General features: G+C 32.8%; 1 protein-coding gene across 4 annotated transcripts in view; it reads left to right on the top strand.

The window, feature by feature from the left end:
* LOC139512522 (uncharacterized) overlaps positions 1-26,747 on the top strand; it is a 99,211-nt gene that overhangs the window by 64,611 nt on the left and 7,853 nt on the right. For 2 of the 4 annotated variants that reach the window (XM_071300223.1, XM_071300212.1), the window contains 5 exons: positions 674-803; positions 7,663-7,829; positions 14,953-15,006; positions 22,733-22,829; positions 24,453-24,551. In XM_071300223.1, the coding sequence (XP_071156324.1) occupies positions 674-803; positions 7,663-7,829; positions 14,953-15,006; positions 22,733-22,829; positions 24,453-24,551 (547 nt within the window). Of the gene's footprint in view, positions 1-673; positions 804-7,662; positions 7,830-14,952; positions 15,007-22,732; positions 22,830-24,413; positions 24,552-26,747 lie in introns of all 4 variants that reach the window. The other 2 variants (XM_071300202.1, XM_071300216.1) reach the window with 1 other exon arrangement.

A 26,747-nucleotide genomic window follows, 5' to 3' on the forward strand; every position in this document is an offset into this window, starting at 1 on the left:
TCAGATATATTATTCAATAAATACTGACTCATAATGAATATATAATCAAAATTAGGATAAATGTCTTTGGTATTATTTCTTCCGATATAATACTGAAGCTTCAATCAATATGTCATCTTTTATCTGCATAAATGTGGGCTTTTTGAAATCGTTAAAAAATATGAATAAAGTTCACATCCATTAAAATGTTAAATGCCAGAGAAAAAAAAATCTTAATGATAAAGCTGAAAGGAAAGCCATTTAAAGTCTTAATGAAGAACCTTGGTGACCTAGTGTTGAACATACAGTTCAAATCACTTCAAACAAGTAGTCACAGAATATGATTTTTGAAGTCTGCAAAAATAGTCCTCATTGTAGAGGTGTATTTATTACTAATTTTTATGCCCCATTTATGGGCATTACGTTTTCTTGTCTGTGTGTCCATGAAGTTGAAGACCAATCAACTTGAAACTTAGTACACATGTTCCTTATGTTATGATCTTTCTAATTTTTAATGCAAAATTGGAGTTTTGACCCCAATTTCACGGTCCACTGAACATAGAAAATGATAGTGCGAGTGGGTCATCCGTGTACTATTGACACACTCTCGTTTTTAAATTTATTTTTAAATTTACTTTAAGTATTTCATTCTACAACTTATTTTATCATACATTATTTTCATTTTATTTTTCAGGAATCTGTATTTCAGTTTAACTGTGTAAAATCCCAGTATCCAGCTCGAGTTACTCTCTCTGTATCCAGTATACCTAGACCTCATAAAGGATGGAAAGTGGTTAAACAAAGTGTTGATATAAAAGGAACAGGTATATCATATTTTAACATTTTAACATTCCACATTTTTCAGAAAGTCCCTACTGGGAATATAGGAATCCTTTGTTCAGAAGGTCCCTACTCAGGGTTGGCAAAGTATTACCCGCCCGGGAAAACCCAGGCGGGAATTCCCGGGTTTTCCCGGGCTGGGCAATACTCCCAGAAATCTGTAATACTGGGCAATATGATTTTTTAAGCTTATTTCAACACAAAATAGTAAAGACTTGTTGTAGTTTCATAGTATCATAGCTAAATATATACATTTTATACAGATAACCATTGAGAGTCATTTCAAGAAGATTAAAAATTCAATTTCATGTTTTTCTCCCACTACTTCTACATGTAGACAGAATACACAATTTGAACATTTTAGGATACCTTGTTAATTTCCATGTATTGTTTCAATAATCCAAACTTTAAAAAATGCATTTTATAGCAGTGTTTATGTGAATTATAAAATTTAAATTTCTATGCAATCATATTGCTAAATAAACACCCTACAGGGTCAAGTCATTAACTCTTATAGAAAGGAAAAGACTGAATATTGTTATATAAACATATTTGTGTCCTAATCTGAATAATTACTTATTAATTAGTGATGTACATATAAAGGCAAAAGTAATTTTTCTTACATTTTCTTGTTCATTCTTAATGTAAGATATATACATTTGAAAAATGAATTCTTTGAATTTATGTTAACAGTTTGACCAATCTAGACGGGAGGGTGATTTAATAAACTTTTAGGAAAATTATTGAGAAAGGCCTTTTTCCTTAATATTTGTGTAATGTGTGTCTACATGTTTACATTGTAGTTGTCTCATAGTTGCTAGAATAGTACTTTTTCAAATGTATACACTTGTATTATCAGACTCTCAAACAAGTAAACTTGTTTTATAAATCAAAATGTGTTTATAAATATCTTAAATGTATTGCATTTGAGTTTGATCACTGAATTCTCTATAAAATTCAGGCCAGTATTATATATTACCCAGTATTGCCCAGTATTACCCATTAAAACCCAGTAAAACCCGGGTTTTCCCAGTATTACCCACTGGGCTGGGCAATAATAATAAAACCCGGGTTTTTGCCAACCCTGTCCCTACTGGGAATATAGGAATCCTTTGTTTAGAACAGTCTTATCCTCGTTTGGTTTCAGTTAAATGAAAAAAGTTTTTTTAGGCAATCTTTGAATCTGATAGGTCATGCAGTTTTAAAAAATCTGCTTCCTAGAAACTTCATTGCTAAATTTTTAGAATCAGGTTTTTTTACATAATATTTTTTACGGTTTCACATTGCTATATACATGTAGGGAGGTTTCTAAATCTGTACAAAAGGGGAATTGGAGAAATTATTTCTTTCTACGGCTATCTTGTGTTTTGTTATTTTTTAATCTAACGGATATTACAACAACAAATTTATCTATGAGACAATGGCTTCTGTAGTGTTACGCTATAGGGTGAAAGATGGCATACGTCATAGAAGTAATTGGATATATATTTATCATCTGTAAAAGTGACAGCCATTTCTCCTTTTTCTAATAATAATCAATTAGACCATTTCTTTTCCCATTGTTTTTCTTTAGTTTGTGCAATTTATTGATTAGCTTCGGTTTTACAACCTTCAGATGTATGTCACAGTGATATAAAACTTATACTTGCGGCTGTCTTCATTTGATAATGTTTTTTTGAAATCAGAGATGAATAGGAAGCTTTAATCTAATAAATAAGAAATATTGGGATACTGTTTTTGTAGAGCTTTTTTACTAAAATAGACTAAATCCATTAACTTTCAAGGTTGTAATTCCATATGGAATTAAGATCAACCAATTTATATTTCACTTCAACTCCATCCAGATAAAAATGACCTGCATATTTTAAGATATAATCTTTGAATTTATTAAAACCAGAATCTTTTGTTTTTACCCAGGGGAACAGTTTGAAACCTTAATTATGGTTGGGTTCACTATATCAGTGAAAAAGTCAGTAAATTTTCTTTATACAAAATAACATTTATATAGATGGTTACGCAGCATTTAAAAGTGTCTTCCCTATGTTAAATCTATGTTTTATTGGAACAGTTGTTACAAATTACATTTTATAATACCAATGGTGTTGAAATTAAACAGTACTCTATTTCAATGTATTTAATATATCAAGATTCAAGATACCATTTATAAGTATTGACTGCCATATTGCTAGTCCTTCCCCCCTACTTAATTAGTACATGGTGAATGTCCTCTCATATCAAAGTTATGATATAACTTGGTAATTGTTCGGGAGAAGAACGTAGAAGGTTAGATCAACCTTTCCAACCATCATCTTACTTGAAATAATCAATAGATGTCATTACTGTCAACATAGATAGATATACAGACTTCTTATATGGATCTCAGTGGCTGTGCTTTATTTAGTAACAACCGAAGGACAGCTCGTTATTTTTCTGTTGTATATATTCTTTATTATATTTGATTAGGTAGAAGCTTGTGGCATTCTTTGACTGGGTAATCATGTCAGAATTGATTAATAATATCCATATGTTATCATTGTTTATAACTAGGTCACTGTGACCAAAATTGATGTGTTAACATAGTTTGATATAGTTCATCATGACCTTCAGACTTATTTATATTCTACAATTCAATACAACAATTGTAAATTATATTCCTTTGAATCAAAGGCTTCCAAAAGGGTCATATATTCCGTACAATTGTATAATGTCCGGAAAAAGTCCGGCTGGGCAAAGTATGAATCGGTAATCTACTTTTTAGTTTTCAAGGATTTCTTAAGAGACGGTCATTTTAACATAATTCACGATCTTTTTGACCAAACTTTTGCGTTTAACAGCCACACATTTCCGGTCATAAAAGTGACATGATGATTAATTACTATCAAAACAACCCCTTCTTCAATACTTTCTAATTTTAATCAAGGCTTATTAGTTGTTGGACAGTTGAAATCTACCTGTTCAGGTGACAGGTAAACTATTTTCAGTACGGGACATCGTATAAATTGATCGGTCTTTTCAAAGTTATTTTGTACATTTCAGCAGTTTGTATCTAATTGATTTAGTCCAAAAGATTAAAATTATAAGAAAATATGTTTATAAACATGTTTTGATGAAAAAGTTAAAAAAAAAAGTTTTAAATGAAAAATCGTCAGAACTACGTTGTATGAACTAGAACATGTGTGCGCATGTGCGCAGATGGGAAATTTAATTATGCATCCTACATTTCTTAAAAAATGCTAAAATTATCATTGATACCTGTATCTAACGTATTTCAAGTATTTTGTTGAAGAAATAAAGTGGAAAGAGCTTCTTCACTCAGTCGTGATTTGTAAACGTACACATATTTAACGTATCAATTTCTGGTCCATGTTTTACCAATCCGGTATAAGAAAATGTGATTTTAAAAACGAAAGTAAAGTTTTTGACAACGTTATTTTGCACAAATAAAGAGTCTAAGGCAGATATGAGCACTCTGATGTGCACACTTCGAATGATGCACTGTCAATTTAACACTTTACGCCAGAACATCAAAATCGTATCAAAGTAAAGTTTAATATCTGTTTTTAATCGCCCGGCAACGAAGTTGTTGGTGCCATATAGTTTTACCCTTGTCCAAAATTCCGTCATTCCGTCATTCCGCAACAAACCATTATATGGAGTTTTTTTCTAAACGCCTTCAGATATTGGGCTGTCAGCCTGATTTTTTGGTAAGTGAGTTAACCATGATGTTTAAGGTTAGTTCCGCTCTACCAATTTTTGCAGAAATTACAGGCTTTGGACTTTGAAAAATTGTTGAAAATCACAGTTATACAGACTTTTTTTCAAAACACCTTCAGATATTGGGCTGATTTTTGGTATGTGAATTAACCATGATAAGTTACAGATCAAGTTTAAGTTTCGTTTCGCTCCACTAATTTTTGCCGAAATTACGGTCTTTGGACTTTGAGAAATTGTTGAAAATCACAGTTATACCGTAATACGCCGGTCTTTTTTTCTAAACGCCTTCAGATATTGCGCTGATTTTTGGTATGTGAGTTAACCATGATGAGTTACAGGTCAAGTTAAAGTTTAGTTCTGCTCCGCTAATTTTTGCTGAAATTACGGGCTTTGGACTTTGATAAATTATTGAAAATCACAGTTATACAGATTTTTTTTCTATACGCCTCCAGATTTTGAGCTAATGTTTGATATGTGAGACTACCATCACGTTTGTGTCCACATGTGTTTATATTGAAATTGCAGAATTTTCAACTTTTTGGGACAGGGCCATTCGTGTCACTTTGACACATCTAGTTTTAATCTAATGTCAATCATTGGGATGGCCATCTGATTACCATAATTGCCTTTTGTGACTTAGTCATGAGGGATTAAAATCGGGATCAGATATAAAATGTACTGCTGGCTTAAATATTTTTGGAAGCCCTGAAATTTAATTTAAGGCTTTGATTAAGATTTTCTTTCTCTTAAATTACAGTTCATGGTTTTCCAAAGATGAGTTTAGGCAGTCTTATTAAACTTTTTGATTTTCTAATTAAAGTGGACAAAACAGTTTCCTTATCATATCCCTGGAATTTTGGATCCTCAATGCTCTTCAACTTTTTACTTGTTTGGCTTAATAAATATTTTGATATGAGCGTCTGTGATGAGTCTTATGTAGACGAAACGCGCATCTGGCGTACTAAATTATAATCCTGGTACCGTTGATAACTATTAACACCACTGGGTCGATGCCACTGCTGATGGACGTTTCATCCCAGAGGGTATCACCAGCCCAGTAGTCTACATTTCGGTGTTGACATGAATATCAATAATGTGGTCATTTTATACAAAGGAGTAGGTCCGGTAAGGGCCGATTTTGGCCTCAAATTTCAGATTCATCTAACGAAAGTTTTTGGACAATTTTTAAACACTAAAGTGTCTATTTCAATTGATTCGATAAGTTTATGTGAAAGATTTTAACTGATTTAGTCATTAAAAACGCTCTGATTCAAGCTTAAATATGAAAATCTATCAAATATGCAAAAAAACGTCACTTTTCAGATGGTTTTTGTCAAAAATGAAAGTGGCCGCATCCGTGTTCATCCTCAACCTTTATATATGTTTTGTATTATCATCAAATACAACTTACATTTCAATATTATGAATGAACACGAATGCGGCCACTTTCATTTTAGACGGAAACCGTCTAAAAATGAACCAAAATGCAATTTTTTTGAAGATTTCAGTAATTTAACATGACTTAATGACGCTAGAACGCGATATTTGTGCATTTTATTGTCAAAAAACAACTCATATTTATGTAGCAGAAGCATTTTACTTTCCAAAATATATATTAAAGATTACATTTTCACAATTTTCTAAAACTGCTATATTTTGGGGCCAAAAAGGGGTCTTACTGAACCTACTCCTTTCCTGTTTACAAAACTTTGAATTTTTTCGAAAAAACTAAGGATTTTTTTATCCCAGGCATAGATTACCTTAGCTGTATTTGGCACAACATTTTGGAATTATGGATCCTCAATGCTCTTGGCTTAATAAATATTTTGATATGAGCATCACTGATGAGTCTTGTGTAGACGAAAGGCCCATCTGGCGTACTAAATTATAATCCTGGTACCTTTGATAACTATTTACACCACTTGGTCGATGCCACTGCTGGTGGACGTTTCGTCCCACAGGGTATCACCAGCCCAGGAGGGTGACATGAATATGAATAATGTCATTTTATACAAATTTCCTGTTTACAAAACTTTGAATTTTTCGGAAAAAAACTAAGAATTTTCTTATCCCAGGCATAGATTACCTTAGCCGTATTTGGCACAACTTTTTGGAATTTTGGATCCTCAATGCTCTTCAACTTTTTACTTGTTTGGCTTAATAAATATTTTGATATGGGTATCACTGATGAGTCTTATGTAGACGAAAGGCCTGTCTGGCGTACTAAATTATAATCCTGGTACCTTTGATAACTATTTGAGCACATTTGTTTCTAACCTAAAACACAAAGGTTTCTGGTTTCGATTCCTGTTCCAGGATGAACATTTCAGGGACTGAATTTTCTGCTCTCCCTTGACACCATTTGTGAGTATGGTCTTGAGGAAACGATGATAGTCCATTGGAAGGGGATGATAAATGGCTGACCCGTGTTAAGAGAGAGACATATCTCTTGCATGTTAAAGACACCCTTGCAGATTTCGAAAAAGAGCAGGTTAATGCCGCTACAAGGCAGCACTCTCACCCGCAAAGTGGAAAGGGATTAATATAAGTTGCAAAACTTGTTTCCCAATCAACTATAAATAAATATGTTTAAACTAAATGATGTAAACCATTACGTGCATAGTTGTTTAATCAATTTGTTTTTTACATTTTTTGGTCAACATTGGCATCGTTCACATAAATAATATGTGCAAAATAGTCACGTAGTCGTCGATCATTTATCGTTGAAACATGTAAACGTTAAAATAATTACAAGCACATGTTGTTTTCACAAAGTCCTGGTTATTCATTTCCCGCACTTTTACCTGTGTGTTAACAGTAAGTGTGTGTAATCTATTTCTGTCTCTCTATGCGGGGGTCGATAAAGTTCATTAAATGATGATTTTTTTTCAAGCAACTTAACGTTTACTAAACAATTTAATTCAATTCAATATTTTATTGGAAAGAGCACAATAGAGGCGTGATCCAAATACAGACAATGTAGTCAGCGATGACAAATTTTTGGTTTTAAAAAATGCACTCTTTATTATCGACTCCTAGGAGTCAAGATTAAGAATTGAAGGATGGACAGTTGCCCTTTTGAAAGGCTAATGCTTGTATATTCTATATTCCTTGGATTTGTTATTTCAGTACCATACTATAGTTGGAAGCCAGAGATCTACTTCACAGAGACAGCAGACACTGTGACTAATTGTGTTATAGTAGTTGTACATCCACCATTTACCAAGGCCTACAGTCACCTTGTCAGTCTTATTAATCTGAACAGTAAAGAAGTGCAACAAGCATCATTTAAATATGTAAGTTCACTAAATACAGTGACGTTACACTATAATGTGTTTTATCCATGTTTTACGATTTTTCCTTTGATATTGCTGACTGATGATTTCCGTTCTCAGCCGAGTCGAGTGATAAGAAAATTATCACTAGAAACTAAGGGAACACGTGCCGTTGTCAAGGAAATTAACATCGTTTTCATAGGTAAAACAGAGTTTAACAGATTATCATTGGTCATCTCAACTCGATTGCTTTTCTCACTTTCGCTGTACCAGCTCAAGCAGAAAATCAATCTCGTTGAGATAACCAACAATAATCTATAATTATCTAATCTTACTTCTGAGTTATGTCATCTTTGCAAATAAGTGACTAGATTCGAGTCAAAGAGAGTAAATCAGAAGATTTTCGTTTTGATGAGTATTTAAGAGACAAATTATAATGATAGAATATAGAATAGAAACATGGAATGTGTCAAAGAGACAACAACCTGACTAAAAAAAAACAGAAAACAGCCCAAAATTGGTCTGGCACTTCAACAGCTAAAGCTGGTTTCATCTGGCCCTTTAACTATAATATGTACTATTTCAGCAAAATGAATGCTACTCTTAACTCTGAAACATACAAATGAACCAAAACAAAAAAATTACACAAGAATAACAAACGCTTTTGATTTAATTTATCAGACTTTGTATTTAAGAGTAGAGTTATGTTCAGGAATACGGTATAAATTAGTGTTAGCAATAGGTTAGAGTTATGCATCCTTTTGTGGTAGAGGTGACTAACTGAGACATCCAATAGCCGTCCCATTCCATATATTTTAGATGGAAAGTATCTTCTCTGTCATATTGTATTGAAAACTGAGCAGTCAGGCCTTAGTGTTAAATGTTTATCCCTAAGTGCATTGCTATAAGAATGTGTTGTGTAAGACTTTATGAGTATAGAAAAAATACAAGTTTTAACTGGTGACCCTTCTTTGGTAGCGTGGTACTATGGTTTTGTAGTACTCTGGTTATCTGTTTACACCCTGGTAAGGTTGGCTATCCTGGTAAGGTCAGTTACTCTGATAGCAGGCTCCTTAAATAATTAAAGAATATGAATAGCGGATAAATATACCCTGAAAGTTTTCTAGCTATAGTTTGGTAATCGGCAAATGGCAAATCAAATTCAATGCCAAACGATAAAGTTTCTCTCGAGAAGTTATTTTCTAAATGCAACTTGTTACGGAATTAACAAACCAACAGTATACGGAAGTAGTCTCCTCCTACATTGTCAGGCGCGGATCCAGAAGGGGGGGGGGGTTCCGGGGGTTGGAACCCCCCTTTTTTTTTGACGATCAATGCATTTGAATCGGGACATGTAATTGGAACCCCCCCCCTTTGTCCTGGGTTAGGAACCCCCCCTTTTTAAAATGGCTGGATCCGCCCCTGATTGTAATAGTGTTGGCTGTTAGGTTACTACTTGGTTTGGTAAATGATATCTGTACGTGTATATTTAAATATCTTGAAATTAGCGTGTGTTACTTGCCGAGGGTAAAGTTGTACCGAAGTCTTATCCGTATTCTCTGCCGTATTTGAACAATAGGTAAACCAATCTACCGATTTGGTTTACTGTTTACCATTTGCCATTTCATAAATACCTAAATTACCAAAACCGGAACTAGTGACTACCAAAATTGGTAATGACGTCGTTGTACGTCGTTTGAAGTAAACAATTCACAGGTGTTCTGATTGTAAAACAGACAAGAATAATAAAAAGTTTACAATGTTTAAATATAGTTGTACAAATATATAATAGGAACAGTCAATTATCAGTAAGATTTAAACATGTCATCACACAATTTTAGGGGAAACAAGTTCCATTCCAAGGGACCAACATTTCGTTACAATATATGTGTATTGACACAAAAATACCAATAGCTAGCATGATTATGTCATTTGATGAAGAGATAATTAGATATACCAATAGCCTTGATGAATGTTCTGTGTTAAATCCTTTGTTGGGTCAAACCAAGGACATTTTAATTGGTACTTGCTGCTTCTCTGCCTATGCCATTTAATAGTAAACGTAAAGACTGGTGAGCATAGAGACAGAATGTCAATGTGTATTTGTTTCGCCTAACAGAAGTTCCACTGGAAACTTTGTTATAAACATTGCCATAATACCTGTTCCTGTTGGAAGAAAATATTCTATACCATTTATTCCGTTTGGTTTACGATGTGCTTGTAAAATTTCCTACCGGATATTAAGTAGACATTTAGTAAACAGCCAATCCATGTATAACAGCTAGGTGGTCTAATGGTAGAAGTTTCCATTTGGGTATTAAGAACTGGTTTAACATGAGACTGTAAAATAGATATTTGCTCATTTTCAAATATCATTAAAAATGCATGGTAGGGAAATGATCAGACGAAGGTTAAACATCCATCTGCCCTCTCCCATTTCAAGGTAAAACACGTTTTATGATCAGCGGAAAGATAAATGTTTTACAATTGATTTGTTTGCTGCGTAAAATATATACCTACATTTTTGTGAACTTCAAGAATCCTTAGAATTAGTTATGAAGGCCACCAGAGAATTATCAACAATTTATTGCAGTGTTTGACTTTATATTAATCCCTTATTTAGACATTGTCTCTGTTCTCAGCAGATAAAACTAAAGCCTTCACTGTTAGTAATGTAAACAAGGCCTGCTGTCAAGTGATGCAATTTACTAATTTCAAATTGCTATTGATTGTCTTCGCATGTGCACTTCACTAAAATCCTTATTGTTTTTAGGTCTTTCCACTTTTCTGTGGAAAGCCTTTTGTATTTGTTCTGATTATTTTTTTTTTTTTTTTTTTCTTCCGCCTAATTTTGTTCTTGCGATAAACATTTGTTTCGCAATATGTCGCTTAGATATTTGGTATATGATATCGAACAGTTTATGCGCTTTTGAAATTTACCCTGCGTAAACGAATACTTTTCTTTGTAGGAGTTATCTCCCCAAACACTGTTTTCCTTGTTAGCGCAACTCCTTCGCAACCGTAAAATATTATGACAAATTTATTTTACAAAATTACTCGTTATATCCTTCGCATGATTTGTCCTATTTTGACCGAAGCGATATGAACGCTCCATATGAGAGTTATTTCCCCTTATGCATTTGTTATAAGTGATATGCATTTCTATCTTGTAAACCATAAGTGCTAGACACCTAATGATCTTTTGATTTGAGGTCCTTGGTCCAAAAAAATGAAAATTAGGTCAAGGTCAAAGGTCAAGGTCATATTTGAGATTTTCATATGTCTTTGATTTCCCTATAATTCTTAAATGGTTATAGATACAGAAAATTTAAGCAGTGAAAAATGTTAAGGACTTCAAGGGGCAACTTTGTTACATTATGACTATATTGGTTTTACCATTGTGTAAGGGACATAATCCCCATTGATGGTTTATATAAAGCCATTATTAGACAAAACTCTTAAACAAAATGACCTTGACCCATAGGGTCTTCTGCAATGACATTGTGAAGAAATGACCTTGACAAAGGTCACAAGGTCAAAGGTCAAGGTCATGTACATATGTGATTTGGGGCACTACTTGAAGAGTTTTATGTGTGTTTGCCTGCCAACCAACCAACCAATCAATCAATCAATCAATCATGATCATGATCAATCAACCAATAATTATCATGATCAATCAATCAATCACGTTTCCGTCTCGTGTGTTTATCATAGGGTTCAAGATCTTCTTTGTTTCTTTTTCGCTGTTTCAACTGACCCTATCCAACGTGTTTGACCAAACAACCAACCAACTAATCAATCAATCAATCAATAATCAATCATGATCATGATCAATCAATCAATCAATCAATCATGTATCCGTCTCATGTGTTTCTTACACGGTCCAAGATCTTCTTTGTTTCTTTTTCGCTGTTTCAACTGACCCTATCCAACGTGTTTAACCAACCAACCAACCAACCAACCAACTAATCAATCAATCAATCAATCAATCAATCAATCATGATCATGATCAATCAATCATGTATCCGTCTCATGTGTTTAATATACGGTCCAAGATCTTCTTTGTTTCCTTTTCGCTGTTTCAATTGACCCTATCCAACGTGTTTAATCAACCAACTAACCAACCAACTAATCAATCAATCAATCAAGTAATCAATCAATCATGATCATGATCAATCAATCATGTTTCATGAAAAATTGAAATTTAATATTGTTCTTGCGTCACTTCTGAAAAAAAATCAACATGTACTCTGAAACTACAAGTACAATCGACCTCAAAATTTGCAGTCAGCAGGGCATACATGTACTTAAAGTTTATAAAAAAACTTGGTGCAGATATCTCTCAAAGCTTTTCCTAGAGAAAAGAAATGGCAATGCCGTAAAAATCGCTTGCAAGGTCCGTAAATCTCAGTAAAAACCTACAATAAAATGTCCGCTCCGAGATTGAAATACTAATCTGTGTTACAAACAGGTGCTGAAAAATGTACAATATCAGAAAATAATCAATAAATGTGTTTTAAAGTTACACCAGATCAATTAAATCCAAAACATGCACTGCCCGTGAACTGTGATCCAAATGTCAATTTCCTACAATGACAAAAGAAATTACATTGTGTTTATTCCGTCTCTATACATGTTGTCTGTTCAAAGTCCCCACCTAAAAAGAAATAAAAAGACTAACTTTTCGTTATTATAAACCCGTGTCACGTGATGTGGCGCGCGCGCTGTACCTAAAATAAAAGAAAAACTTTCCAAACTAAACATGAAACTTCTCCGGTAACAATAATATAGACCCCATACAGAAACAAACAAACAAACAAACAAACAACCCCCCCCCCCCCCCCAAATTCAATTAATTTTAAATGGGGGAAAGACCGCCTACAATTGCTTTTTTAAAGCAATTGATTTATATTTCTTCTTATTTTTTCTTTTTTTCTTCCGCCAAATTCTGTTCTTGCGCTAAACATTTGTTTCTCAATGTCGCTTAGATAATCAGTATATGATATCGAACAGTTTTTGCGCTTTTGAAATTTACCCTGCGTAACCGAATACTTTTCTTTGTAGGAGTTATCTCCCCAAACACTGTTTTCCTTGTGTCCTCGACTCCTTCGCAACCGTAAAAGATTACGAGAAATTTATTTTACAAAATTGCTCGTTATATCACTCTCATGATTTGTGCTATTTTGACCGAAGCGATATGAACGCTCCATATGAGAGTTATTTCCCCTTATGCATTTGATATAAGTGATATGCATTTCTATCTTGTAAACCATAAGTGATAGAGACCTAGGATCTTTTGATTTGAGGTCCTTGGTCCAAAAAAATGAAAATTAGGTCAAGGTCAAAGGTCAAAGGTCATATTCTAATTTTTGAATTTGGCTTATTTTCACTCATTTTCATTAACCTTATAAGATATCGACAAATAATTTTGACTAAATTGTTAGTTGCGACATGTCGTAACTTAATAAATTTAGTTGAAAGGGTGCGTAGACAATGAATGGGAGTTTTCGCCCCTATCATATCTAAAATTATATGTAAAGTGATATAACTTACTAACCATACATATTAGAGACCTAGGGTCTTTTGACTTGAGATCCTCAGTTTGTAACCTTGAAATTGAGGTCAAGGTCATAGGTTAATTTGACGTTCTAGATTTTGACCTTTGCTTTAAATTTATATCTATATATCATAAAGCCATATGAACTGACATTTTAGACTGATTTTTAATATTTTAATATCAAAATAGATATTAACTGGTGGAAAGACCTTCAATTGTTCTCTGAACAATTGCTTTTTAATTTTGATTTATTTCTTCTTTTTTTTTTTGTACATGATATATATAAATACATATATTTATATATCCCTTATTTGAAAAGAAACACTGGTATTCAGAATGATTTTATATTTGGTATGCAATTGTGTTATTTTTATAATTAGCACATCTCAATGAAGGTTTTATGGTCATCATTGGCATGCACCTTTAGTCATGGTTCAGTAACTTTGAATACATGTTTAAGTATCGCCATTTTTTTCATTGAAATTAAAAACAGGCAGATATATTTCAATGTTAGCATTTTTTTTTTAATTTCTATTCTAACAAAAAACAGGAGCAATAAATTGTACACTTCTTTTCTGCATATCTTTATTGGTATTTACAGTGAGCTGTTTTTGTCGCCCCCCCCCCCCCCCCCCCCCCCCAAAAAAAAAAAAAAAACAACAAAAAAAACACCAACCCAAATAGCACATCATATGATGACATCACCTCACAAATACCAGTTGAGCCTTGGTTCCAAATTTCCAAGATATTTGAATCTATTGAATGTGATATGTAATATCCAAACTTCATACTGGTGAAAATTTTCAGTAAATTCGACATTAAAATAATAACAGGAATAACCAAACATAGGTCAAACCCACCTGTTATATCTGACTTCTTTCAAATTCTTTCAAATAGACCTACAAACAACAACAGAAAACACATGGTCCTGATCATCTTGACTTTATACAGGCAATATTTGTGGTGGTTTATGTCCAGTTGCAAATATTTTGTGCATATGTAGGATATGAACACATTAGAACACTTTCAAAAAGAATGATTATGGCAACAGGTAAGAAATGGGGAAATGTTGGATTGGGGCTAAATTTTGCCTTTAACTCCTCAGAGATTTGTAATTAGGTTGTTAGATAATACCCGTTTCACATCAGTTTTTAAAAGACTAATAAATGAGATGAAAGTTTTGAGAAATTTTGAGATTTTTTTTCATAAGTGGGAGTATCTATGATTCTCTCTGTCAGGAAACTGGATATCAAATGCAGATTTTCATATTTGAAAGAAAAACAACATAAATATTGGCAGGTTCACAACTATATCTTAAGGGATCTATTGGAAGGTGGACAATAAATATTAACTTTTCCAAAAGAAAATAACTTGCGAGTTTCATGGTTAGTAGGACAGATACTAAAAAAAGGAGCATTCAGTAACTGACATGGTTTGGAATGACAGATCAACAGACACAGACTGAACTCATTGGCACAATTAAACCAATTGATTTATTGTCTAGCCTACAGTAAATATATATCTTTTTAAGTATCGGCTTTCCTCTGTATAACAGAATAATGATACCTTGGATGTTTTATCTTTCAGCCTGGTAACAATGTGACATTATGTCTATCACCAGGAGAAAACTACAGTATACAGGTAATTTGCTGAATAAGAAAACCAAACCAGATTATCATTAGTACAAACTTATCATTCTCATTTATCAATAAGGTATGATAAAATGTGTTCAGGGTATAGAAATGACTATCCAACTTGTCTGGGCTTTTTTTCTATTGAAGTTTCATCATACTGTGGCATTAAAAACTGTAAATTCAGAAATTATTGCATGTATTTATTATTTTGATTTTGTCATTTTGGATTAACATTATGATTTTAATTTTTGTGATCTTGTGTAAAAACCTGTTAAATTCATATAAAAATTCAAAATGTGAGTTTAAATTATTGCCATTATAGCCCTGTTGCATTTTCGCAATAAGAACATCCCAATAATTTCTGAATTTACAAAAGATATCTGGTGTATGGTCAGATTTACTGGAGTTGGGATTCATTGTTTTTTCGGGTACCAAAGGAGTAAGTTCGGTAAGTGCCATATTTGGCCCCAATTATAAAGTTCATGGTTGCAAGACAATAATTGTTTTAAGTTGCCTTAAAGACATGTGAAAAAGTTAAACAGAGCTGTTTTTGTCAAAGTTTAATTTTAACAGAACGATTTTTACATTCCAAAACGGTCAAGATAAGGGATTTTGGTGAAATTTGACAAAATCAGCGGGATTTCAACCAAATAAAGGACCAGGAAACATAGAGCGCAGGCGTCGACAAGCTTAATATTCAAATAAGACATGTTAAATGTCTTCACAAACATTATTTTAAAAGATCTTTGTTGTCGACGTATGCGCTCTATGTTTCCTGTCAAATAATCTTTGGAAATTTCCCCATTTTCATTGATTTTTTCGTGAAAAATCAATATGAGTACAACTTGTGACGTCATAATGAAACGCAAAAACGTAAAATTTTAAACAAAATGGCTTATATCCTATCTAGTCAATGTATTAGCTATAATTTATCGTGATATTGGTCAATAAATCCGAGTTTGAAATTTACGCTAAAAAAGTGGGCCATTTTAGGACCTTATCGAACATACTCCTTTCATGGATTTTGATGGTACAATCAGTATTAGTGAAACACGAATTATAATTTTAATGAGTACAACATTATCTGGAGGCTTGAAAGATGACTTTGGCATAACCATAACTTTGTTTAAGGATAATAATTAAAATACAACTTTTACCAATTCTTTTTTGAAAATTGAACACAATGTCACAGCACATAAATTGCAGGTCCAGTTTAATATACTTTGATATATATTTACCATTCATGATTTTAAGTTCTCTTAACTAGTTCCTTAAACATTTAGATTTTATAGTTTTTTTCAAGGTAATTATGAAAGAGAAGATTGACAAAATCTTTTTGAATTGTGCGATTAGCTGTAGATTTTTTTTTCTGCAAGCAGGGGTATCTGCAGCCACCTAATTAATATTATATCCCAGCGTTTAAAACCACTTAAAAAAAATGGAGGTATACTGTTTTACCTCTGTCAGTCCGTCGGTCCATCTGTCAGTCGGTACATCCTTCTGTCAGTCTGTACGTCCAACTGTAAGTCAGTACACCCATCTGTCAGTCCGTACGTCTATCCGTCCGTCGCATGAATAGTTTTCTAAGCATCTTTCTCAGGAACTACAAAACAAAGGATTTCTAAAATTTTGTTTCATTGTTTCCATGAGTCAGATATATTGGTGATGTGTTTTCAGATTCATCACTCAACAACTTCCTTAATTATACCTAATATAAATACTTTTAGGGAGCAGGGGTATCATGATTGAAAAGAAGCTTACAGATTCACTTGTTAGTTGTCAAATTCTGTCTAGACCATCTCAGAAGGAAACCCTTAACTATCAATTAAAATAATTATACCACCGCAAAAATTTTAATTTTTCGTCATATATTGCTATCATGTTGGCGTCTTGCGTCGGCGTCTTGCATCGTCGTCGTCGTCCGAATACTTTTAGTTTTAAACTCTAACTCTAACTTTAGTAAAAGTGAATAGAAATCTATGAAATTTTAACACAAGGTTTAGGACCACAAAAGGAAGGTTGGGATTGATTTTAGGAGTTTTGGACCCAATATTTTAGGAATTAGGGGCCAAAAAGGGCCCAAATAAGCATTTTCTTGGTTTTCGCACTATGACTTTAGTTTAAGTAAATTGAAATCTATGAAATTTTGACACAAGGTTTATGACCACAAAAGGAAGGTTGGGATTGATTTTGGGAGTTTTGGTTCCAACAGTTTAGGAATTAGGGGCCAAAAAAGGGCCCAAATAAGCATTATTCTTGGTTTTCGTACAATAGCTTTAGTATAAGTAAATAGAAATCAATGAAATTTAAACACAAGGTTTATGACCACAAAAGGAAGGTTGGGATTGATTTTGGGAGTTTTGGTCCCAACAGTTTAGGAATTAGGGGCCAAAAAGGGGCCCAAATAAGCATTATTCTTGGTTTTCGCACCATAACTTTAGTATAAGTGAATAGAAATCTATGAAATTTAAACACAAGGTTTATGACCGTAAAAGGAATGTTGGTTTTGATTTTGGGAAGTTTGGTCCCAACAGTTTAGGAAAAAGGGGCCCAAAGGGTCCAAAATTGAACTTTGTTTGATTTCATCAAAAATTGAATAAATGGGGTTCTTTGATATGCCGCATCTAACTATGTATGTAGATTCTTAATTTTTGGTCCCGTTATCAAATTGGTCTACATTAAGGTCCAAAGGGTCTAAAATCAAACTTAATTTGATTTTAACAAAAATTGAATTCTTGGGGTTCTTTGATATGCTGAATCTAAAAATGTACTTAGATTTTTTATTATGGGCCAGTTTTCAAGTTGGTTCAAATCGGGGTCCAAAATAAAATTTGTTTGATTTCATCAAAAATTGAATAATTGGGGTTCTTTGATATGCCAAATCTAACTGTGTATGTAGATTCTTAATTTTTGGTCCCGTTTTCAAATTGGTCTACATTAAAGTCCAAAGGGTCCAAAATTAAACTAAGTTTGATTTTAACAAAAATTGAATTCTTGGGCTTTTTTGATATGCTGAATCTAAACATGTACTTAGATTTTTGATTATGGACCCAGTTTTCAAGTTGGTTCAAATCAGGATCCAACATTATTACATCAAGTATTGTGCAATAGCAAGAAATTTTCAATTGCACAGTATTCAACAATAGCAAGAAATCTTCAATTGCACAGTACATTTTATTGTGCAATAGCAAAAAATTTTCAATTGCACAGTATTGTGCAATAGCAAAAAATTTTCAATTGCACAGTATTGTGCAATAGCAAAAAATCTTCAATTGCACAGTATTGTGCAATAGCAAATATTTTCAATTGCACAGTATTACGCAATAGCAAGAAATTTCTAATTGCACAATATGCAATAGCAAGAAATTTTCAATTGGAGTTATCTTTCTTTGTCCAGAATAGTAGTTGAATCAACTTTAGATGGTGACGTTCCCTTGTCACCATCTTACGGTGTTTATATATCTCAACTTGTACGATTCACTCGTGTATGTAACAATGTTTTAGATTTTAACGAGAGAAATTTATGTATTACTGAAAAACTATTACACCAGGGTTTTCGATATCACAAACTAGTCAAAACATTTACTAAATTTTATCATCGGTATAAAGACATCATTCGTAAATATAGCTCAACATGCAGACTTCTAATACGTTCAGGTATTTCACATCCAATTTTTTATGGTAATATTCTTTATAAAGCACAAAGGTGTCAGTATTCACCTCAGAAACTTACAAAACCTTTGAATAGACTTATTAAGAAGGGATATAATTACGATACTGTTGTCAAGTCATTAAAGATTGCATATTTTGGCGTTAATATTGAGTCACTGATAAGGTCTTTGCATCGGAACTAAACACATTTATTCTAAAAACAGTTGTTGGCATGACACGGGTTATGTTCTTCTCATATATGTTATGATGGTATGATACTAAACCCCTAACGGGAAGGATTGTGCCTGATGTTCATATGATGAAATCATAATCTTTCAGTCAGTTTAGTTGAAGTCTGGAGCTGGCATGTCAGTTAACTGCTAGTAGTCTGTTGTTATTTATGTATTATTGTCATTTTGTTCATTTTCTTTGGTTACATCTTCTGACATCAGACTCGGATTTCTCTTGAACTGAATTTTAATGTGCGTATTGTTATGCGTTTACTTTACTACATTGGTTAGAGGTATAGGGGGAGGGTTGAGATCTCACAAACATGTTTAACCCCGCCGCATTTTAGCGCCTGTCCCAAGTCAGGAGCCTCTGGCCTTTGTTAGTCTTGTATTATTTTAATTTTAGTTTCTTGTGTACAATTTGGAAATTAGTATGGCGTTCATTATCACTGGACTAGTATATATTTGTTTAGGGGCCAGCTGAAGGACGCCTCCGGGTGCGGGAATTTCTCGCTACATTGAAGACCTGTTGGTGACCCTCTGCTGTTGTTTTTTAATTGGGCGGGTTGTTGTCTCTTTGACACATTCCCCATTTCCATTCTCAATTTTATTAAATCATTGTTTTATACAATATACAATGTATATTCACTTTTACTACCAACTGATAAATTAAAACAATCTTTACCATTCAGTGATAACAAGCACTTTATTTTACATTTTAATATTTTATGATGTATTTAAATGAGTAGTTATTGTTGTAATGGAATTTGAATTGAGATCAGTTTTAGAAAAAGGGAAAGGGGGATGTGAAAAAAAATAGGGGAGGGGTTAAATTTTTCTCATTTCAGATTTCATAAATAAAAAGAAAATTTCTTCAAACATTTTTTTGAGAGGATTAATATTAAACAGCATGGTGAATTGCTCAAAGGCAAAAAAAATATTTTAAGTTCATTAGACCACATTCATTCTGTGTCAGAAACCTATGCTGTGTCAACTTTTTAATCACAATCCAAATTTAGAGCTGAATCCAGCTTAAATGTTGTGTCCATACTTGCCCCAACTGTTCAGGGTTCAACCTCTGTGGTCGTATATAGCTGCGCCCTGCGGAGCATCTGGTTTTTATTTTGATTTCAACAATCAAAAACAAACAAAAACAAAAATGGCATATGAATGGCATGTGGTTAGCACTGGCTCACTTTTTCCTGTCATTGAAGTGGCATGAACAGTAAAAACAAGGCTCTTCTAAGATCTATCTATACAATGGTGTCTGAATATTTATTATTTGATCTCAGACAGTTGAGTTTTATGTTGTTTTTATTGTATGAGAATTGAACAACATTCTTGACAAGCTGGTTAATTCAGTGCTTCTATCCCTTGGCCGTGTTTGATGCTGTCTTTTTTTAACTGCAGAAGGAAGAAACAGTTAGAAGGCCAACAGCTGTAATAATACAAGAATGAACCTAATATCAAAAACAAATATGTTTTTTTCACGCTCACTCCTTAAAAATATTTTGTTATCAACTGATATGTAGTGTTCTCGGTGTACTCAGTAAATACAAAATAATTAATGTCTCTTTTTGTTCATGAATACAGCTAAGACATTGTTTCATGTTAAATTAGAGCAGTGTTTATCACATTTATTTTAATATAGGTTAATTTGTTTACTATAAGACCTATTTTTACATTGTCTTAGATCCACAATATTACAGGATGTTTCTTTGTTCCATGATATTTTCATTTAGACTATAAAGGATGTTTTTGCTATAATGAAGGACTTTAACATGATATTAATTCCTTGCTTAACGATTATATTATTGTATTTTATGTCTATGACTGTTGTGATGATAGACAATTTTCAAATGGCCTTAACTTCATATTGATTCCATACTTAAAGATTATGTTATTGCATTTTATGTCTATGACTGTTGTGATGATAGACAATTTTCATATGCTTCATACTGTCATATTTATTACAATGATTTTTTTTGTGAGCATTTAATGAAATTTTGAAAAAAAACAGTTAATAAAGAAGAAGTTGTACTTTGATATGACAATTTTGGTATGTTATCGTCAGGGGCGGATCCAGCCATTTTAAAAAGGGGGGGTTCCTAACCCAGGACAAAGGGGGGGTTCCAATTACATGTCCCCATTCAAATGCATTGATTGTCCAAAAAAAGGGGGGGTTCCAAGTTAACTTCCAACCCCCGGAACCCCCACCCCCCCTGGATCCGCGCCTGATCGTTAAAGTGGTTTTTTTTCTTGAGGATGCGTTTTATCTGAATATTGTTTGACATACTTGACATTGAGCTGATGAATTCACTCCTATATCTTAGAATTGCTCACGTTTAAGTACCATTGACACAGACCTTGAAGGTAATAATTGTCCATTTGTACAGAAATAGCCATCTTATTGCGTTAATAATGACGCACCTTAGATATTTATAAATACTGGTTTATTTTTATAGTCATGTTTCATATGGTCTGGATATCTGCAGTAAAATGTAGATTCTGTACTTTTGCAACTTACTTGAATGGTTTTATCATTTTTTATGGTATCAATTTGTCAAACTGAATGAAAATAAAGGATTCACATCTTTATTTGATAGAGGTTTGGTAAAAATTACCCATTTTGGTATTGTATGATCAAAATTAGCATTTTCATGACGTTGAGGTACAACTGAGTGACATGCTGACTTCCTATCTGACAAGTTTTGAATAGTTTCATTAGGCTTCTATTAAGTTCCGTTTAGCATTTGTGAACATTGAATCTAGAGAAAAGTAGGTTATCATAGAATAAAATAATTTACATTTTCAAATTAGCCTTCCCATCCTCCTTTCGTTAAAATTTATATTTTTAGAAAATTGATACTTTTTGCACCTGATTACCAATTTTTTATGTGATTTCTTGACATAGGCATGTTCTTCTATCCTATATCTGTTTGGCTTGAAACTTAGATTTGATTTTGTTTGACAAGGAACATAAATATTTCTTGAATATTTTCTTCCTTCGTTGCTTTCAATTACCATTGAAAACTTGCATACTTAATGGAAAATGTTATATAACACTGTTATGTCTTGTGTGTAATGTTTTTTTTTTACATGATATCAATTGCAATCTGAATATTTACAAACATTCAATGCTTCCAATATTCTGAGCATTGAAACTACAGACCTGACATTTTAAAGTTTTTTCTAACCATGCTCAAGGTTGTATGTTGATCTGCTGAAATATGTAGGCTTCAGTGAGAGATCTATGGACGTCTTCAAAAGGCATTTTATCATTATGGCTCTTTTGTTTAAACTAAACAATTTTTTTTTTTTTAGAATATACAAATGAGACACTGTTGTTTAATGGTTTTGTCCATGTATTAAGTAGCTGCGGAACTGTAGCTCTTAGGTCCTTATGTTATTTTTTGACTATTTGACCATATGGTCAGCAAAATCAAAAAATTTTTACAAAAGGATCATAAGAGTTACGTTTCCGCAGCTATGTATTAAGGAGAGTAGAAATGCACTTTACCATCAAGCATCAAGCAAGCTTATGCTTCTCAAAGCATCAAATAAAAAAGTTATTGACAGTATCAAAATTTCCATAACAGCTTAATTCACAATATTGGGTTTTGGATGAATTTTAATACTTCCATTTGAAAATTATTATTTTTAATTAGTTTACCTTTAAAAAGAGCAGACTGAATTAATTTCTATAAAAAAAAATCAAGATTGCATTTAGTTTATACAAGATATAATTTAACAATGTTGTTGCTAACTTGATACCGATAGGAATTTCTTATATATACTAGGTAATTTTTCCAAATTTTGTTTGTATATTTATAAATATTTTTTTATTAACAGGTGAGGCCGTATGATAAAGACAATCAACCTTTGAGTCACAATGTGGAGTATTCACCAATTAGAATTGAACCCAAACTAACATATGATCAATTACCAGGTGAGCTTAAACATTTATAAGCTGTGCCAAACCAACGCAGGGTGATCACTTTGTGCATGACAGTATTTTTCACTTCACCAATAAGCTAAATTTGTTCACAGGTTTATCAGCTTGAAAAAAAATTCAAACATGTGAAAAAAAATTTGACAGTGGGTATTATGAAAGGGCAAATAGGAAAAAATATTTTGAACAGTGATTGTGGGATATACCGCCATGAGACAATAACCCAACAACAAACTTAATTAAAAGTATCTAGAGGGTTATACACAGTCTTCATCAATAGACATGTCTTTACAATAGGTAAAAAGTCCATAAAATTTCTGAATTTTGATAATTAGGCTACAGTTTAATGTGCTTTTACTGTCATCTATTTTAAACAAATATCCTGTTTTGTAACGTCACACTGTTTTTATATGACCTCAAAAAAAAATTTGTGTCGTATAATGCTATCATGTCGTCTGCGTCGTCATTGTCGGAAGACGCATTTAGTTTCCGGACAATAACTTAAATTTTAGTGAATGGATTTCTATAAATTTTTACAAGAAGGTTCAATACCATTAAAGGAAGGTTGGGTTTGAATTGGGAGACATGGTCCCAATAGTTTAGGAATAAGGGGCCAAAAAAGGGGCCCAAAATAAGCATCTTTTTAGTTTTCAAACAATAACTTGTGTTTAAGTGTATGAGTCTCTCTGAAATTATACCACAAGTTTCCATACCATGAAGGGATGATTAGTATTGACTTGGGGGATATGGGGAAAAGGGGGGGGGGGTGTTATGGCTCAAAATGTTTTGGAATTAGGCGCAAAAAAGTGGAAAAACTAGGTTTTTATGGTCAATGGACAATTAGGACAATTTAAAAGCAGTCTAAGGGAGTTATTCAAAAACATTTAACATACAATGTTGGGTTTGTTTGGCATTTACCTCCTTTACACTACTTGTAAATTATGTATAAAGAAATGTCAGGTTTTGGACTAATTGGCAAAAAAAAAGGGTGGGTGGTAGTAGTTTTCAATTTTTTTCCCAAATTTCTCAAATTCCAAGAATAAATCTTTAATTGCACAATAATGCGCAATAGATTTGTAAGATCTTGACATTTGATTTATGTCAGAAACTCATATTATGTCAAAAATTTGATCACAATCCAAATTCAGAGCTGTATCAAGCTTGAATGTTGTGTCCATACTTGCCCCAACCGTTCAGGGTTCGACCTGTGAGGTCGTATAAAGCTGCGCCCTGTTGAGCACCTGGTTGTCCTGATGTTATAATATCTATGTATATTAAGCTTTGTTTCAAAGGTCACATCTCTTATAAAGTCAGTTTTCTGTGGCTGGCTGACCTTAATATACAGGTTGTGGCTGTTATGATAATTTATATTGTTACTGATGGTACCTTAGACATCTCAAAGTAAAATCAAAATATCATATCGCATCAAAATCACCTTACCAATAATTGTAAATAGAAGGCATGTGCATGTTTTAAAGAAAATTTGGTCTTTGAATTTGAAATATAATTTGTCTGATGTTTCTGTAGGTAGAATCTTTATACTTTTTACAAATAATGATATTTTGCATCATTTTGTTTTAGATAATGAAATATATGATTTTGATTACAACCAATTTTTAGAAAAAGAAAAAGAAAAGATGCAAGTGATGACTTGGGTTGTGATACCTCTGGTCTTGGTAATAGTCATTTCTCTAACAGTCTTTGTATTCTATCGCAAAGGTAAGCTTCAAGTTCAGAGACAATTACAATACTTTTTTTTACAAATCCTTGAAAATTTGGTTTAAAGCTGGTCACCAATATTGTCATTTTGAAATGATATTTTTAAATAACTTATTTAGTTCTTGAAACTTAATTATTACGCTTTTATATAGAATGTACACAGATGATTTTGAAGTTCAGATAATAATAATCATATAATATATCTCCCACTTTAGACCCTCTTTCGTCCCTCCCGTTTAAATTTGAAATCTTATGCTTTTTTTTGGGAAATGTCAACCACGAAAATTTTCAGTAGACATTTTTGTTTACAAAATTTGAATACAGACAGAGAAGAAGTCTGAGAAAACCGGAAGTCACCATTTCCTGTTTTGATTAATAGGCAATTCAATGAGGGTGTTTAAGATTAGACTTGTGTATACAACAATAAAAGACAATTGGCAATACCTGGTGATAACAAGCTAGTTTGAGACACATACCTGGATTATTAAAAGTGAAATACTGACAAGAGATTAGTTGTATAAACAACAACTTTATTCTTTAATTAATTTGATGCTGTTGATAAAAATTCTGCAAGGATCAAATACTGAACCTCAGAGACAAATGAAATCAACTCAAATATGATATTTATGGCTTGTATTCCATCCAAGCGAAAGGAATACCTATATGAGTATGTTTGTCTTGGACAATTTTAAAATTTTTGGATTTGACAAAATGCAAACTGTATGTTATCACCAAATACCCCAGCAGCAAATTAAAGAAGACCAAGTATCTAGCCAAATTCAAACTCTGCCTGGAGATCTGATCTAAAATGGTGCAAGTCCAATGCCTAAGGTCAAGACTATGCTTACTCTACTTAATGCAAAGCTGACTATGGTAGCCCTAATGACTTGACCAAATATGGAGACAGCTACCCAACAGAAAGCCCACTACAAATGAATATCATTTCAACACCTTCTGTTACTAGCATGTGTAGTAGTGGTACCAAAAGTTGACAATGTAGCTTAATCAGAGATACTTTTTGTCAACTATGTATGATGGCTAATCACTTAATCTTGGAACTATACATAATAATAAATATTTGAAAACCCCTTATCTTCTATTTTTTCAAGTAAAAATGGCTATGCAGGTGTTGAAAGGTATGGAATCATTACTTTGTTGACAAAAAAGGAAGATATGCAGATTAAAACACACACAAAAATCACATTGCGTACATTGATAAAAGGTCGATAAAAAGCTCCAGTTATGAAGCCCAAACTCCAGCTGAAAATTTCCAAATCTCCAGTTGTGGCTTGACAACTCTGCCACATGTCTGATATATGGTTGTTTAATGGTATCGTTCTTGTAAAAAAAAAATTAGCTCCAGACATACCAAACTAGAAAGTAAAATCAGTACCAAATTCTATCTTGTACATAGTTCTGGTACTTCTGGAATAGTTCAACTTTAATAGAAAGTTAATACACCATGGCTCTATGATTTTTATGCTTTTGGATTTGTTTATTAACAACTTGTGCGCCTCTTGATGTCTTCTAACTTATCAATATATAACCTAGAGTTCAAATTATAGGGGCAATTTCAAGGTATCATATAGTTCTTTCACATTATGACACAGTAGCTCATTACATTTTTTTTACAATACACAAATGACCAGGGAATAATCATTGTTAAATGTTGACCAAATATTTCCCCAATATTAGTATGTGTAAAAGAGGGACGAAAGATACCAAAGGGACAGTCAAACTCATAAATCTAAAACAAACTGACAACGCCATGGCAAAAATGAAAAAGACAAACAGAAAAACAATAGTACACATGACACAACATAGAAAACTAAAGAATAAACAACACAAACCCCACCAAAAACTAGGGGTGATCTCAGGTGCTCCGGAAGGGTAAGCAGATCCTGTAAATTCAGCATTGGGGAAAAAATAATTCTCAATTAATATGCACATTATTTAATAGTTAAAAATCCTCTATTCCTGGATTGTGGTGCATAACATCTTAAACATTAGATATGTGTAGTACCAGTACCCAAGAACAAAATTCACATGTACATCAACCCAAAGCTTTTATTTACTTTTGCTTAAAGGATCTTATAGCCTTTAGTGTAAAAACTTTAAACCAGAAACTTCAAATATTATGTCTTATAATGGTATCAAACATCTTTATATTTTTGTAGTGCCATGTTTATTGTTAGC

This window comes from Mytilus edulis, chromosome 1 (assembly GCF_963676685.1).
Source record: "Mytilus edulis chromosome 1, xbMytEdul2.2, whole genome shotgun sequence".
In the NCBI taxonomy this organism is placed as follows: domain Eukaryota; kingdom Metazoa; phylum Mollusca; class Bivalvia; order Mytilida; family Mytilidae; genus Mytilus; species Mytilus edulis.